Raw genomic sequence first — 18,881 nt, 5'->3', positions numbered from 1 at the left:
AGCATGGAGACTTCTAACACCCAGGCTGTTGCATTTACTGAACTATTTCTGCAAGTATATATGTCTCAGAGGTATTATTAGCCACCCTGAAATTACCTTCTGTTCTTACTGTTTGTGTAAAATTGACTGAAGTGTTTTCCTCGGGAGTATGGAGATTGAGTATAGCTCAGTATTATAACAGACTTCACGTTAATTGTTACATTAGGCTCTATAAGCTAGGTAATTTTTGTAGAGTGCTCTATATTTTAAGCTGCTATTAACATCAACCAAAAATAATCTAACAAAATATTCCAAACATGCATTAATATAAAAGGAAATGTTATGATGGAATTAATAATGACTACTGTGTAACATATAGGATTTATTTAATTATTGTTTTCATAAGAGGCATAATATGAGCCTCATTTCTGGTACAGATAGAGATAAGGACTATTTCAAACAAAAATAAAAAACCCTTTGCTTAAAATTCCATTGATTATCTTCAAAGATAGTAAGGAGAAACACAAGCATAAGGTCTCCTGGAGACCCTTACATGTAAGAGGCCTCGAATATAACCAAAGTCAATCCAACCAGAGTTTGGAAACCTGATAAGTTTAATCAGTATCAAGATCATTGCTATTCAATGCTACTCAAGATCAAGAATGAGGGATGAAAATCATATCATATAGTGCAGGAACAAGTGGTGTGTCTTCCAAGTTACAGCTCAATGAAAAGAGTTACAGTAATGAAGCTACAATATTGAGAGGACATGCACTAGCATCATAAAATCATGCTGAGATAAATATGGGTAAGAATCAGAGACCTAACAGGTTGGACTCCATCTTATATACTCATTTCTAGGATCTAAGGATCTATTTTTTGGTATCAGCCACTTCCTAATCACATCTATTATAAAGCTATGGAGATGCACTGTAACTTGCTTGATAAAACTAAATATCATGACTATGTGGCATTACATAATTTGCACATAAATACAATAACAGGCATTGGCAGAGACTGGGGGAGGGAACTGCTTTCCGATCCCATTGCTTTAAGCATCTTAAAAAATACCGTTATTTTTTTCCCCCATTTCTATTTCAATGGATTTTTCAATCAGGTTTTGAAACTTCAGACACAAATGACTTAAGGCTTTCCCTTTTTGCAGGTACTATTTTAAAACCACAAAGAATATAAGGAAAATATTTAAACTATTTTTTTAAATTCTTTTTATCTCATATTCTTTACTTTTTGAAGTCAGTGGGTGGGGAATGGAATATACTTCTGTCCTGCTTTGCAGCTAGAATTTGGAGAAGTGTCACAACCCTGGGTCAGGAAGAAAATTGGTGTGTGCTTGTTTTGTGTCATCATGATATTATATCTACAAACGCAGTATTCACTCCTATTATTTTCTTCCACTTTGTTCTAGTTTTGTCTGGGATAGAGTTAATTTTTTTTCCTAGTAACTAGTATGGTGCTGTGTTTTGGATTTGGGATGAGAACAATGCTGATGACACACCAATGGTTCAGTTGTTGCAGAGCAGCACCAAAGCAGGAACTTTTCAGCCTCCCTTGCTTCCCTGACAGTGAGGAGGCTGGGGGTGTACCAGGAGCTGGGAGGAGACACAGCCAGGACAGCTGGCCCAGGCTGGCCAGAGGGATGTCCCACATTGCACAGCCTCATGGTGAACAATAGCCTGCGGGGGTTGGCTGGGGGGCGGCTGCTGCTGCTGCTCAGGGATGGGCTTGGCATTGGTCAGAGAGTGGTGAGCAGTTGCATTGCGCATCACTTGTTTTGTATATCCCTTTATCATCGTTATTATTGTTGTTATTTTCCATTCCTTTTCTGTCCTATTAAACAATCTTTATCTCAACCCAGGAGTTTTACCCTTTTTTATGATTCTTTCCCCCATCCCACTGAGGGGGAGTGAGAAAACTGCTATGTGGTCCTTAGCTGCCAGCTGGGTTGAACCTGAACACAGTTTCCGTTTTATTTTCAGGGAAATATATTTTAAGAACAGCAGGGCTGTGCCGACTCCTTACAGATTTGATATAATATATAAGCAAATAATAACTCTGAACCATACTGTTCTCCTTTTATTCCCAGAATGGGAGGAAGAGGGAGACAAAGCTATTTTTATTCTTTTGTGTGTGCCAGTGTTATGTATAGTAATATTTATGACCTTGTCATATTAATCATTCCTAAAACCATACCTTCACCCCCTTCTCGGTATTTCTAGTTAATCATTAGCATGTAGTGCCATTAAAAAGCCATTAATTTTGACATATGCTGATGCCAATACACAATTAAATTAATCTAATAAAACAACATATAATCTATTTCAAACGTATGTGATAAATTTAGCTTGTGCCAAGAGGAATAATAAAACAGATGAACTTGACAAAAATTTTTAGTTATTTAAAGCTGGAGGCTGTCTGGTATACCAATGTAGAAGAAAACAAGTTTGGCATACGATGTATAGGTTAACACCCTTTTCTATTATTCTTGTTTTGGTCAAATTTCTTAGACACGTAAACATAGATTCTAATCTCAGAATGCTAACACATATATTTCAACTCTGAATCTAAAGATAAAACATCGGATTTTTTTTTATTTTTTTTTTCTGAGAAATGTGGTAAAACTGTACATGTTAGAGATCAGAGGACAAAAGAGCAGTCAGGTTTCTGGTAGCTTGTTGTTTGTTTTAACATTGTGTATTATTTACTACAGAAATACATTAATATTTTGGGTTTTGTTTTGCTGGGTAATTTGATTTCTATCCCCCCCCCCCCTCAGTGCAGTCTAGTGATGAATTAATTCATCACATAATTGCTTAATACATTCTTGAAATCTACTGTGGATTCTTGGTTACAAGAAAACTTTTGCCTATATAGGGCACTTCAACTAATGTAGCTGTCTTCCTGCAGCGGGTGTTGTGTTATAATGCAGATACTCATCACTTGGTGATTCTATCTGTCAGATTTATGCTTATGAGACTAGCTAATGAAAAATGCAATTAAAATCTGAAAATACCTTCTGGAAAGAGTGAATGGTATTTGCCTTTCTGAAACTCTGTCGTCTTGATATAACTGAGTTCATTTAACCCTGTATGGCATCAAAAGTTAGGAGCTTGGAGATAAAATACTTTGGTTGTGAGATTTAGGTTTAACAATGTTTCATTTTTCTCCTCCTTCTCATTGTTACAGAAGTTGTTTATGCTGGAGATAGGGATTTATGTGGTACTGAATGTTTGAAAAATCTGGATTTGTAAAGGTACATTTAGGAGCATAGGGTTAGGATACTTTTAAGTCTGCATATGGTGTCTTATCAGACCAGATAGGATATAATGTTTACAGCCTTTACACCTATATTTTGGAAAATAAGTTTGCATTAATTTTTTTATCATTATTTATTTATTTTGATACACTGGAAAATACTACCAACAGCGATAATGGGTTGTCATTATATGGCTCTCGTTCACTGGATGGGGAAAAAAAAAAAAAAGACCAAGCATTAGATTTTGTCCTTTGTTGTGTTTGTTCAACTTTATTGTAAATCTGGAGCTTTATTAGTATACTAAAACTCAGGGATGAGGAAAAGTATTATGTATACGTGCTAAAATGCTATGTACAGTAAACCTGTTGGCAAAAATCTCAATACCTTTCATCTGACCCAAGATTTCCCTTATTTTAGGTGATAGAAGACTCAATTTCTTTGTATGCACTTCATGCTAGTCCAGTATATTTCAACTCTGAGTCCTTGTAAAGATGTTCTGCTCTGTTTTTCTAATATAAGAAATTGCGAGAAATGTCTTAGTTTTTGAAGTTATGAAAAGAGTATGTAGAAAACATCTTATGCCTGTCAGGGTGATGAGACAATGGCAGAGTTTGCCCAGGAATCCCCTTCCTTGGAGATAGTCAGTGCCCAACTGAATGCAGCCCTGAGTTTGTCTTGTCCAGGAGCTTGTGTAAGACAAACTCCAGAGGTGCTTTCCAACTGCAATGACTGGGTGTTTCTGTTGCTTTCAGTTGCTTTCAATTGATTGAAAGAAATCTTAGATACAGTTTTCAAGATGGATTTCAAACAAGTAAGGTAGAGGTTAGAAATAAAATTTAAGATTTAGGGATTAAATTTAAGAGAAAGAAATGCTATAATAATTATGATCTCTTTCAGTCTAAAATGGACCTCATTTAAAGGAGAATAACTTGTAGTTTAGGTTGGATTTGTACTATAGGAATATTTTTACTACTTTAATAATGAATATCACAATATTCACTGTCACAATAGTGCATGAGGAAGTTATTTTATCACTGGTGATGATTCAAAACACCAGGTAAGGAAAATCAGACAGCAGAGGGAAGTAAAAGTTACTCAGTTTGTCTATACTCTTTCCTTGCAGTACATTCTTTTTTACTTTTGAAAAAAAAAATATATATATATATATTTGCTGTAGTTTTACATGTGTTTTTTGGTTTAAAACACATCACAGCAAGGGAAGAATAATGTTTGTGTAGAGATGGTTTATATAATTATTCTTCTATATTTTTTCCCTGCTTTCTACTTTGAGGAAATGTTTGTTGTTAGTTACTTAAAATTCCTGGAAAAATTGACTCTCAGTGCACTTACTTTGGAAGTAGAAGAGAACGTCTGTACCGAGATTTCCTTCTCCCCTCCATTTTGTTTCCTCTTTCTTTTCCCATCAACCTATTTCTGATGATGCAAGTGTATTTCCATATGGATTGCAAATACATCAGTCCAAAAACTTGTACATCCCAAAAAATGGGTTGTTTCATCTTCACTAAAAGCAGAAGTTTTTGATACTCCGCATACATGCCGATAGGTTGGAAATATAAATATAATCAATGAAAAGATTACAGATCTGATTTCTGCCTATGAAGTGAATTTAGAGAGAATTTATCATTTGTTCTGTTCTGAAATGTGATGCAGTAATTGCGAAGAAGTTCTTCCTTTAACTTACTATTTTTTTAACTTAGTATTATTTTTTTTCCTCTTGCTACATTGTTCTGCCCTACCAAAATTTGTATTACCAAAATGTGGGTATTAAATCACGGAATAATTGTATGATCTGAGATCAGTCTTTCTTACCTGTGGACTTAAAGAATGCTACTAGTAGTGAAATTGAGAAATTTTATGAGACTTGTAAGTGAAAGGAAAGAACCCAATAAATGAATATATTTTTTTAACATTTCAAAGCCATACAGATTGTTTAGTGTTAAGGATCTTCTCTTTATGGTTAGTCTGTGCCTGTTACACTGAAGTATTTTTCCTTGGAAGCAACTAAGATACTCAGCCTTGAAAAATATACCTGTGAGTGCTTTTTCTTTTAAATTAAGATATATCTGGGATGATATGCCTTGGAAAATAGGTATGAAAGGGTGAGGTTTAGACACTTGAGAAGTAAAAGTGACTTGACATATGTTTCTCTCCATTTTGTATTTTTCTTTAGTGAATCATTAGACGCAGAATGCTTGCCTAGAGTTTCAGGAAGTGATAGGAGTGATAGGTTCACTGTAAAATATTTTTTATATTTCTTTATTTCACTAGAGCAAAATGCCCTCATGTTACATATAGTGAAGATCATATATTTAAGACTTGAAATATTTGGGATTACTTTATTGTACTATAGCACTCTTTTTTTTTTAATTTATTTTTTCCCCTCATACCTTTCATTTTCTTAGTGTGTCTTCTCAGTACGTTGAGGAAACCTCTGTACACAGAAAATGTATGAAATGTATGTAGAAATGACCACAAGAGCATGTAGTCTGACCTCCTTGTAAACAGCTGAGTTTCTTTCACAGTGGTTAAAAAAAAAAAAAAATCAAAATGACAAGACAGATGACTGAACTGTCACTGTAGTGAAGGATAATGACAGATCAAAGGAAATATGTGATGGTTCACACTAAAGAGGGAGTATGCAAAGAATAAAATTTCTCAAATATTTTTCTCAAAAAAATGTGGAGAAAAATCAGTGTTGTTTTTTTTTTTTTTTTAACTTCCCCTGCCCAACCCAACCTTCTCTTTCTTCATTCCCAAGCCCCATTCAACATATGGAATTGAATATATTTTTGTTAAGGTGAAGAGGGCAATACCTTCACTATTTTCCTTCTTCAAATGCTATAGTACGTCCTTTCTCTGCTAGTGGAAGGGGCTTTCCAGTAAAAATCTCCTTTAACTCTCTCCTGGTTTCTTACTGTTTTGGCTTAGCACCAGCAGGCAGCTCAGCACCACACCGCTGCTCGCTCACTCTCCCCAGGTGGAAGGGGGAGAGAATCAGAAGGGTAAAAGTGCAAGAACTTGTGGGTTGAGATAAGGACAGTTCACTAGGGAAAGCAAAAACCATACGCAAAAGCAAAGCAAGAGAGGGAATCCATTCACTGCTTCCCATCAGCAGGCAGGCGTTCAGCCACTTCCAGGACAGCAGGGCTCATCACACGTAATGGTTTCTTGGGAAGACAAATGCCATCACTACCAATGTCCCCCCTTCCTCCTTCTTTACCCCAGCTATTATTTCTGAGCATAATGCCATATGGCATGGGATGTCCATTTGGCCAGTTTGGGTCACCTGTCCTGGTTCTGTCCCCTCCCAGTTGCATCCGCAGCCTCCTCGCTGACTGGTCAACATGAGAAGCTGAAAAGTCCTTGATTTAGCGTAAACACACTGCTCTGCAACAAGTGAAACATCAGTGTGTTATCATCAAAAATATGAAACACAGCACTGTGTCAGCATCTATGAAGAAAATGAACTCTACCCAGCCAAAATCACAACACTTCTTTTGATCTCTCTAATGGTCTGTGCTTATATGCATTTTTCTAATTGGTGGGTCGTCATTAAAGAATCCAATTTTCTTGCTAAAACTTGCATTTGTCCTGAATCTGTGTTCTCTGGATAGACTGTGCTGTGTTTGCTTAGCAGAACTCATCTGTCAAAACCTGTCACTACTCTCAGGAGACACCACATCTCAACTCTTTTTTGTTTTCGCTCTGCGGTCTGTTGTTAGCCCAGTTTTTCAGGACCTTCTTTCCTGTATCTTCCATCCTCTATATAAACAAGGATCATGCTCACCCTTCTGTGCATCATGAAGAATATGAGTGAATGAATTTATTACATTTTTGATCTGAAAAATCGATCGCATGTGTAATTGCTCTACAGAATACCTTATGTATGTATTCTCAAATTGCCTGTTTGCACAATATTAATCACATTGATTCCAGTACTCAACTAATTCTTCAGCAAAAGGGGAAAAAACAAACAAACAAACAAAAAAAATATGGGTAATGTTAGTTATGCAGACAAAGAACAAGTACTTTGTGTTTTTGCAATTCTGTCAGTGTTTCACCACTCATTGACACAATGATTTTATCATATTACTGAAACAGTTTAGGCAAAACATTTGTGTAGGGTCTTAAACCAACTAAGTGTATATGCATTTTGGTGATCAATGAAATAGGCAATAAATGTGGAAACTGACATCATATAATAAATACAATAATACTATTTGTATTCAAAGGCTATGTTAGGACAAATTATGATTCTTAACATATCTAAAAGGGCAATCACTGAAATTTAACTCAGAGATACTATACTCTTCATCCCTTAAAAGCTTCCTTTGTTGTCATTGTTTTTAATTTTTTCTTATTTTTTTTTTTAATTAAAAGCTGTCTGGGAAAATATGCAGAGATATGCAAAAATATGCACTTTGATTTTTGTAAGATAGTGTTTGAAAACAAAACTTCAAATTCTCTAGAAATAAGCTCAGTAAAACATAAACATGATTATTTTTTTTCTGCAGAAATATATTGTAATTCCAATCTATTCTACTGGGTCATTTATTTATTTTTAGTATGTGTGTCTTATATACTTGTACCATGGGCTTAAAAGAGGCTTCAATGCATTTTGTACAAAAGTTTCAACAAAAAAGGCACAAATCCAGTTCTGCACCTTGTGAAGATATGTACTTTTTTTAATAGTCTTTGCATGGAAATCTTAAAATAATTGTAGACAATGACAGGAAGCGATTTCCAAAAGCTACTTGTTTTGCCTCTGGTACAATATGGCTTTAACTGTTCATCATTCTTCAGAGATGTGTATCCAAAAAGTTCATAAAAATCTTCATGGATAGGTATTACAAAACCATACAAAATCTTTCTGTTCTAGTTCTTAGAGTCAAAATGCTCTACTAATAACGACCTGATTCTCAGTTTCCTCAGTTTAGGTTCATTGTTTATTATCTAATTATCAGTGGACACAAAGAAAGTGTTTTCATATTTTAAGATTATTGTTGTCTGTGCCTCTTTAATTTCTCTTCTCGAGTGTGAACAACACCATCAAGTTTTAACATGTTTAACATGTAACTGCGTTTTCCATTGTTGTGTTTCTTTCACTGCTTTGCATCTCACTGATCTCATGGGCATCTTCCAGCTGCCTACAAATTTTTTTATTATCTACTCTGGTATAGATTTCATGGTATTTTAAGAGTTCAAAGTAAGTTGATCCTTTTGCCATTATTTTGTCTTCTAAAAGATAGATACCAATTCTGCCTTTCTAGTTTTCACCTTTGCAGTTTGCTCTCATCCATCCTTTACAAAGACTTTGTGCATGTATACCGTGTAACTGGGAGCCACACAGTAAAAACTAATGTGGTAAAATATGACTGGCTCAGTAGAAAATAGCAATTTGTGCAAGGGACCCAACGGCTATGATATAGGTATGCATATTTGTTTATTATTAATTTGGTCTCATGAACCAAACATCCCTGATACACACGTGGCTCAAAGATAGTCAAAAGAAAGCTATCTTACAAACTCTTGCTTTTAGGACTGTAGGCTGCTCAATGTTGATTCAGCAAGCTCCAGAGCATCTGCTCATCCATTTTGTGGAGATGACAGTAGCACAATGGTGTTCTCATACCTTCAGTGATTCTGGCATCTCAGATCTTTATTTCTATGAAGAAGAGGCAAGGTAGATGAGAGAGGATATTGCACGGTTTGGATGGATGGAAATGAAAATTCCTGGAGAAGACTGTCAGGAGATGGAGAATTTACAGAGGCAAGAGAGCATAGCTGAAACCCTTGACTATGAGCTGTCACTATGGCTGCTGATGCGATGACGTTGAATCTTCTGTGAGACTAAATAAGTTGATTCTGCCATTGGGAAGGAAAGATGGAAAATGGTGTCAGTATTTATTTAAAAAAAAAAATGAGAATTCAGAAAAGTACTGATGAAAGGATATAGTAGTAGAAAGAGGAAAAAGAAAAGTATATTGAACTATAGCTGGTCTTTGTGTAATACAAAGGAATTAAATCAGCGAGGAGCTGGGAGCATCTATGTGAGCTGTCTACTGAGCTCGAGACCTTTGGTATTTCAAGTAGTACGAGAAGCAGAAGAACATGTGAGTTCTCTGTGGTTTGAGAGTATTCTGATGGTGCATGTGCACTTGTTACTTGCTGTGGGACTTGTTTGTGCTGCAGATCACTCATTGATTGGGACCTTTCTGTTCCTTTTAGAGACTGTTGCTGCACTTTGAACAGAACTTCTGGTTTAATTTCGTCCAAAAGGAATTCCCTTCACATGCAGAAAAACTGCCCCACAGTCTGAGCCAACATGGAGTAAGTGGGGAAATGAGGGATTGCCGCACTCGACTGCTTTGAGCTATGTCAGTATTGTAGACACGTTAGCTAATCATTTATGGCTTGCAGATTTTGGCTAGCACAGGCTAAAATTCAGTTTACTCAGCTCATTTGAAAATACCTAGCTTATATAAGTATTCTTAAACACTTTCATCCCTTCAGCCCTTCCCCTGCAGGATCTTAATCTTTATCATTTTATCAATGGTGCTCAAATTAAAACAGGGAACCAATTATGTTGACCTTTTGACAGAAGGAGAAAATTGAAAAAGAAAAGGGAAAAAAATCAAAAATGTTGATATTCTTGAGTATTTATCAGGAGCTTTTCTTCTCAATTGGGTAAATGGGTTCATTAAGGAGCTACCATTCTAATTCCTTTTTCCCCTTAGGCAAGTCTCCCAGGAGATCTTCTGAGAGTCCTCTTACTGAAGTTTGCCTTCTTGAAATAGATTGCCTTTAGTTTGAGTTATTTTCTACCTAATCTAACATCCAAGAATCTTGTCCTTTTGTGAGCAATCTCAAATACATTACCTCTTAATCTTCACTTTATTAGCTGTTTCTTTTCTATTAATTAGGGACTGGTTCAGTACCTCGTTGTTCTTTTCATGGAAGTGTTTCAGGAGTATCTTGATCAGGCTGTCTACTGCTTTATTTGGAAACAGTGTCAATATCCTATATTGTCACTGAGGACAATAGTGCTCTGGACTACTTTTCACATATATTTATCATCCATTTGGTTCTTCCAGTCTGGGAAGGAAATTATAAAGTCACACTAAAATTGACATTTTTCTTTAATTATTATTTATAACCATTTGCAGTCTTTTAAAGGCAGGAAGACAGAACTTATGATCTGAACCTCAGAACAACAGCATTCATCCAAGCTCCCTTACTGCTTGTTCTCAACAAGAGGAACAATACGAATTTGAATTCTTGAATCCACTTCTCTCCATATATATTTTTATTATTTCTGCTATTAAAAATGAGCTGCATGAATTAATAATCAGATAGCTGGTGAATACTAATATAGTTGAGTTTTAAATATAGTTAGACTTCAGAGAAGGACAGTAGGTAGTTGTGGTTCTCATTATTCAGGGTGTGGCTGCTTTTTCTCCAGTGCTGGGGTAGGTTCCTCATTTGTTTTTAGTGACAGGCTGCTTCCCTAATCAGCTGCTTCTCTGGAGGGTGTCCAGTTTGTTCTCCGTGACTGGTACCTCTGCATTCCCTTCCAGCTGGCTGCGTTCTTTTTCACTGGAGATCTTCATGCCTGGCACATTACTGATGTCCTTTTGATCATTTGGGATTCTTGGCTTCATCATTTTGCTTATAGATCTCCTACCAGTTTCCTAAAGTGTATTTGCAGGGATTGTTTCATTCCTTGTATCTGTTTTTAGGAGTGCATGGGTCTATGTTCCTTCAGAGCATAGACTGTGGGTTGTCTGGGTTCCAGGTTCCTGTATGGACACAGCTTCAGGTAGTCACTCTGTATCCAACCAGCATCCTCATAGCTAACCACTAAGATATAATGACAGAGATAACTCTGATGCTTTTAAAGGACTGAATTGTGGTACTAAACTATGCTTCTTACTATGCTTCTTATGCCTTCTCCAGTCATTCTTTTAAATTGCCCTGTTACAAAAGTCAGTGGGATGCTGAACTGTTAATTCACAGATACGTAGCTTTCATGGTCCTTCAATGATCAGGAGTTTAGCCATACCACAGGAAGTTTGTGATGCATGAGAATGCACTATAATCCCTCAAAATGAGGCAGTAATTTATGTATTTATTTATTGACTTGTCTTGAAATTATTTTCTTTACAGGACTTCCCCCACTTGGCAGCAGAGTTGATAGCTCAGCATGGCAAAAAACTTTGAGAAGCTATTTGCAAGGATATTTGGTAGATCTGTTGATTGTTGTGGTTATAATACATTTCAAAAAAAAAAAAAAGGTAGCGTTAGTTGTGATTTTTAATCCTTTTGAATTAAAGAGAAGAACTTGAAGCTATCAGTTATGAGTGTTCTCATGAGCAGGTGGTTAGATAAAAGGAAAGTTATTTTCAAGCAACTTTGTGGCATTTATTGCACTTTCATTTCCTTTGCCCTGATAGGATCTCTGCAGCAAGCTACCTTGCTCTTAGTCTCATTTATTTTATTGAGCGTATCAGTAGAGCAAGGTGTTGTGTGTTGAAAGATGTGTGGTAGATGTTTTGGAAAATATGCAGTATTTGTATTGGAATACAAAGTATTGTTTATAAACTCAGACACTACGAAGATTGCAATGTTAGATAGTTATATTTCTTGAAAAGTAAAATTCTGAAACTGCCAAATTTATGCAACATTTTTTTTCTCACTTGAAAATAAATTCTGCAATGATAGTAAAAGGTTGTTTAGCCTGACTTGAAAATTGATTACTTCTGATTGCTTTTTTCTATATTGTGAGTGAAGAAGCAGTATAATAGCTACTACTTACTGACTTTTTTTATTTACTTTTTTTTTTTCCAACAAGAAAAGCATACTTGATGAACATAAGTGCCAGTCCAGGGAATTACTGAAGGATGTGCTGGACTATAGGCACTTTGATACCTTAGCTGTATTTGCTCATAAGTTTATTGTAATTTAGGCTTATGCTTAAGTAGTTTCTGAAGAAAAAGAATACAGAGTAACAGTACAAGAAAATTATCTAAGATAACACAGGGTAAGAAAGGACCTTTTGGATCATTTCACCTAGCTGATACCTTAAGTAATGCTGAGATGAATGCATCCTCTTAACATTGTTAAATTGTATCTTAAAATTTCTTAGGTGGCTTACCTAGCTATTCTCAACAGATGGATTTCTTTGGGTTCTACAATCTGAATCAGAGAATATTTTAAATCTAGGACTAAGATCTACAGACAAGACTCCTAACTTGAAAGGTTTATCTTAAAATAGTACTCAGTCTCTTCTGCTGAAGCCACATGGATTTTCTGGTAAAATTGAAAGTTCTGTTGAGATAAAAAAAATCATGGTATTAATGGTATGGACTTGTGAAATTACTTCTTTATTTTCCTATAAAATTGTCATTATTTATGCAAGCTGGATTGTCAGCTGAGAAGAAGGTAATCATTAGATTAATGTGGTATCTACATTTATCGTTTCTAGTTGAGGTAAGGAGAAAAAACAAGTTGGCCTTATGAGATACAGGGTAAATACTCTGAGTACAAAAACGAATTGTTTTCCAGCAGGTTTGTGGAATACAATCTTCCAATTCATTTGTTCTGATAGAAGGTATCTGATTCCAAGAACATCATAAATCAATAATAGAACAATATTGCAAAAAAAGCAGGTATGCTGGAATAAATATGTGAGGTAATGCTTCTCTGCTTAGCTACATTAAGTTCCTATGTTCATATGCTGTGGTTGTTCTGGTTGTTTTATTCTACTAAGACATGGATGAACTAAAGGCAGACGGAGCAACAGGAGGCATTAAGGCTGAAAAGGACATACAAGGAGCTGCAATGGACCTTGATTATTTAGTCTAAGCAATAATCTGAAGGGTTAAATAGAAGTAAAGTGGTTGCATTACAGCACTGGAGGCTCAGGTTATGAGTTAAGAAAATATTTCAAAACGTAAAGATAGCTTAGAAAGTACAATATACCTAAAATATATATATATAAATATAAATATATATATAAAAATATATAAATATATACCTAAAATACCTAAAGAAGGTATACAATCTGTCTTTAAGGAAAAGAAAAAAAGAAAACCCAAGCCATTATGTCAGGAGTAGTTAAGGTATAGCTGATTTTTCAGTAGTGCAAGACAGTAATAGCCTTTTGCAAAACCTTTCAGCTAAGTCCACTACTTAATTCAGTACATGATTTGTAATGTTCTGAATGGGAATAAATGCTGCTGAAAAGGTTACTGAATGTCCTTTCTTTCTTTGCTGCCCCAATTCTTCCAGTCCTGTGATACACAGTCCAGAATTGTTTGGAAGCTACGTAAGTGGAAGTGAAACGAACTAAGCATGTACTAGGGATGGGTGAATATTTTGTCATAGCTTTCTTTCATAGAAAACAAGGTTGAAATACTTAGTTTAAAAAAAAAAAAATCTTTGCAAGAAACAGTATTCTTTAGTTATAAATCAAAATATATAGATGTTGAGGAACTGGCTCATTCTCTAAGTTCAGTTGTCTTGAATGATTATTCTTTTCTTCTGATTAGCCAGTCTCTTTTGAAACAGTTCTGAAGTATCTTTAGGTTTAAATGAGCATGAGCACATAGAGTTTAGTGGCACAAATGTTGAAAGTTTGCTTGTGTCAGACAGTGAAAGGGCAAGTGCAAAAATAAGAAACCCATGAGATCCCATCAATACACAATCTGTTTTGTGTATGTGACTGAATTATAATGCATTTCCACCCAAACCATAAATTATATTTTTAATTCTCAAGTTATCGTTAGTTTACCATCAGTCTAGCATTAGCTTAGTGTAAGGTCTGGAATATAAGAGAAGAGTAAGTGCTAAAAATCCTTTGTAGAGACTTCTAGAGAAATGGAAGAGCCTCTGGTCTATCATTTTAATTGTAAGCCTCATGCATACAAACAAACTTTAGGAGTGTACAAATTTCAAATCGTTTCATAAAAGTAAATATTTGTCAACAAAGATGACCTCTATTGCAAATAGCACGTTTGTTTATTGTCCTCCAATGTCAGCGTGCTAGGCAATCTGTAGCTTTTCATTGCTCTTTCTGAAGTCAAGCAACCACTTAGTTGAGAGAAAAAAAGGGAAAAAAAAAAAAGGATAATATGTGATTACATTTTCAGTATGACTAAATTAGCTTCTTCAGGATATGGTGTTGAAATTACAACCAAGCCTCAAAGGCATGGAAGGAGGCTGAATAACTGTGCAATTTATGTAGACTAAATAAACACATGCATACACACACATCCAATAATTTATTATTAGTCTAATTAAACCATTAGCAGTCTTGTCAAAATAGTATTAGTCCAGCTAGAGTAATACCCAAAACATGCAATTATTAAAGCTTGTTCACAGTAATACAATTAAAACTGACACCTACTTCTGCTATCCAGTCCTTATGCTGGTGTTTGGTTCACCCTTCCTGTGTATAGTAATGAGTCATTCTCATTCTTCAGCAGAAGCAGTATGGTGTTGGTGGTGGGGGTTTCTTCCACCTTGCTCTTGGGTCCATCTTCTATTTCTACATTTGCTGACATAATTCAATTGCTTCATTATTTTTGTTTTTATTTTTTTCTATAGTGCTCAATAAACTATGTGTTTTAACCAAGTGATGAACTACTCAGCTCACTGGGATTAGTACAGTTTAAATATGTTTTCCAGATTGGAAGTTAGTTTAAAATTATTTATAGTATATATATTACTTGAACAACTTCATATGTAGAAAGGAAGAGGGAAAAGATGACAAGTAGAGGAAATAATGCTTCTGGATTTACCGCATCTCAGTGTTTACCTCTGGAAGAAAGACAGACCTTCTTCATCTGTTTTATGTTCCCAGTCCATTTGCCTACCTTTAACTAGTTTCTGGTGTTCTGTAACCAACTCTACATAGACCTGAAACCTTTCTAGCTCTTACTTGCTAATTTTGCCAGTGATTACAGTGGGAAAAACAAACAACCAAACAAAAATGCCATTTCCTGACCCTATTTTATGCTTCTATTCTATCTACATGATGTATGGAATTTTAAGGAGTGCACAGCGTTTTCCGACTTGTTAAAGATTGATGCTTTTATTTTGAATTGGGATGGAAATGTCTTTATGTTAGTCTGACTACAGATTAGCTCAATCATAGAATTTTCATTTTGGTGACAGCGCTGTGCTGGCTACCAGAGTCATTGAGAAAATTGTTTCATTTCACTGCTGTCTTCATGGGTTTGCAGCAGTGTGTGGGAACACCACAAAACACCAGACCGTTCGTGTTACTTTTCACTTCAGCTGTATTACTTCACTTCAGCTGCAAGTGAAGATAAAAGGGTTAGGAGTTTCAAAGCCAAAAGAGCTGCAAAATGAGATGACATTCCATGTCAGCCTTAGATGATTAAAAGGTTTTGGGTGATTTGTGGCTTTTTAATACTTTGCCTATTTTGGAAAATAGTTTAGATGGCATATAAATCTTGGTAGACTCATTCTGGCACATTGATGTAACAAAACATTAAAGAAAATCATAAAACAGAGAATATGCTTCCAAAAAAAAGAAAAGAATGTTTCATGTCCAAAAGTTTTAGCGATGTTGGCTTTCTGCTTTGCTTTTTGTTTGTTTGTCTTTTATACTGATTGGTCTAGACTTCACATCCTTCTCACCACATAGTTTCTATCAAAACTATTAGATTCTACTTGATTTTCAACAGGCCTGAAAATCTTAAATACTTGAAATGTTGCATGCATAGAGGGAGAAAAATGGCATCGTTAGATCCTATGTTTCAGAACATACAGTTCATAATGTATTGTTAAAAAAAAGTGTAGGAAGATTGTACCTTAATCTGGAATACACTGTGAGGACAGATCGTGTGGATTTCTGTCTTTTTCATATGATATCGAAGGACATATTAATGTACAAAAGAAAAGTGACATAGCTATCCAGGCCAGAGAACAAAATCAACTTTTCAGCAAGTGAGATGCATTTGATCCTATTAGCTGGTCTAGAGAGATATGTTTTCTATTCATATAAGCACATATAGACTTTTATTTTCATTTCAAGTTTACTTTCATAGCTGAAGAATCCAGGCTGTGCTTTACATGTTTAAAAATCATAAGGGCACCATCTATTCAGGATATTCTATTTCTACTTAGGTTGCATAGTAGTCTGACTTTTATTCCTTTTTAACAGCTTTTCCAGTTAAAATCTCATTGTCAGTACTGCCTTCCCACAGATTGTATAGGTTTTTTTCCTCAGTCAATATGTATCCCTCAAACATTGTTGCACTGTGCTATAGTAATTTCTTCCTCAACTCTTCCCGGATGATATCTACTCCTGGCTGTCATGTACACAGTCTTGGTTATTATTTTCAGCAGATGGATGAAGACAGATATTTCCATCAATCCAGGTTTTTGCCATTCCAGTGTTTTTTCCTGGATATTTTGCTATCAGTTTACAGTTACTGACATTCACAGTTACCTTTCCTTGCAAGCCAGGAAAATCCCCTCTGTTTTCACTGCTGATGCCTCCACCCTTTTTCTGTTTGTTTGGTTTTTTGTTTGTTTATTTGTTACAGGAATGTAGCTGACTATATTTTTCCTTTATACATCCATGCACATGCCCAAACACCAAATTTACTCCAGCTGGAATTGTGCTCCAGCTCTGTTTATGGAATACAGCCTTTTGTGTGTGTGTGAACACAATACAAATTATTTTGTTTTTCTTCCTCCTAATCTTTCATGTTTCTCTTCCGTTTTATCCACAACGTGTCTGCTAGTGTCTTTATCTTCTCAGTTATCCCCATCATGCTGTCTGCCCCTCCACATTATCTGTTTTTTGCACCATCACAGCAAATCCAGTTTTCTTTTTCCCTCTTTCAGTATCTCACTGTTTACAATGTTTCAGCCACCTTTCTTATAATCTCATCCTCTTTTTTTTTCTTTTTCCCATTTGCATAACACATTCATACACTTAATGTTTCATCCGTGCTATTTCATAGCACTGCAAACATAACATCTAGATTCCTTCTCAAATTTAGTCTCCTCTATGATGCCTGCAAGCATTGAACATGTATTAATTTGTTAGGACTTTGGGTTTAAGTACTTTGTTTAAATACTATACCTTTTTTTACCCTTTCTCCGTGTTTTGTGCAGTGCTTCCCTCTTCAGACTGTGAGCTTTTGGAGACAGAATCTGGATTTAAAAGATCTCTACATTATAAGAGTCCTTTTGTGCCTACTGACTATCCGTTTCATTTGAGATGCATGATAAATTACTACTGGAGGGTCTATCAGAACTCTGTTCTTGACTCAATGAGAGTTTTAATTCCTGAACTGCAGTATCACACTCTCCTACTTGTTCTCTTCAGGCGAGGAATATTGAATTCTCTGATCTTTAGTAGTAGTATTTTGTGGCTGGCAGTTACAGACGTTCTACATAACCAGATGTAGTAACATATTGAATTTGAATTTTCAGTTATAAAATGTGTTTATATCTGAATCAATAAATCGGTATCTATTTCATTTTGAGTATATATTCGCTTCCAAACATGTAACATGACTGTTGTCTTTTCTCAGGTTACTTTATCCTATTACTATTTTGTATGCTATTCCTATAGCACATATAAAAAATGGGATTGTTGAAATTTGGAATTAATGGGCATTAGTGCGGATTGTGCATGGAAAAGCAATGTATGATATCTTTACCTTACTTTCTTCTCAAAAAAAGCCACCACCGTTTCATATCCCACTCTGTTATAAAAACTCAGGTATTTGTAAGCTTTCTATATAAAATCATTTTTATAGAGATCTCTTATTTTATTTTATTTTTTTAAGCCAAAAAAGCATCTTTTTTTTTTAACTATCATTTCTTTAAGGAGCATTATTTGATAATTCAGTTGTCATAGTTTGATACAATAGCGTTTTTGCCAACAAAAGTAAAGCAGTTCTTGGCTTAACGTAATCAATTATAAGCTTTGCTAAAGATTATATGGACTCTTGGAGCTAAATTTCTGCTAAATTTAAATTTTTCTGCTAAACATTTGCTAAATTTCTCTTGGTACCACAACAGTTTAACAAGTACATTCTGTAGCCTTAGCAGTAGCTTTTGTTATTCCATATTTTGTTTACTTTGGAAAGTTGTATTTATTTTATTACTCTGCTAGTTTCTGGCTGTGTAGTCAGACATCTAGGCTCGTGCTTTCGTAACTGACATGTGAAGGCATGATTTCTGAACGTATGTTCTTTACATATTTATCATAGCTTGCAAAATAGTCTCACACTCTGTCCTCATTGTGTTTGGGAAATTATATCAGCTGAATTGCATTGTGTAAAATGCAAATTATTTCTTCTCTTAAAGTACTAACATTATCAGAGTTCTACTTCAGATACTGTGGTATCTGTCAAAACCTGTCATGTTGGCATCATTATTTGCTTTAGACAGGGAATAGCTATAGTGGCTACAGTACCTTTGAAAAGTATAAATGTGTTTAATTCAGTGCCCTCTTACAGCTTCAGCTATAGCAGCTGGGGACACTGCCATCCGTCTGCGTAGGACCACCCAGCAGGTGGAGGTTACTAGTTTCACAATTCAGCCAGCAGCGCAGAAA

At 35.4% G+C, this 18,881-nt stretch overlaps 1 protein-coding gene across 3 annotated transcripts in view; it reads left to right on the top strand.

The window, feature by feature from the left end:
- Positions 1 to 18,881, top strand: part of SGCZ (sarcoglycan zeta) — a 470,225-nt gene that overhangs the window by 303,125 nt on the left and 148,219 nt on the right. For 2 of the 3 annotated variants that reach the window (XM_083833160.1, XM_083833159.1), the window contains exon 3: positions 9,503 to 9,604. The exons of the other annotated variant lie outside the window; for it this stretch is intronic. In XM_083833160.1, the coding sequence (XP_083689286.1) occupies positions 9,503 to 9,604 (102 nt within the window). The remainder of the gene's footprint in view (positions 1 to 9,502; positions 9,605 to 18,881) is intronic. 3 annotated transcript variants of the gene reach the window in all.

Source organism: Anser anser (assembly GCF_964211835.1).
Source record: "Anser anser genome assembly, chromosome: 4".
NCBI lineage: Eukaryota > Metazoa > Chordata > Aves > Anseriformes > Anatidae > Anser > Anser anser.
The sequence above is the reverse complement of the archived record's forward strand: the minus strand, read 5'-3'. Positions and strand labels throughout refer to the sequence as shown.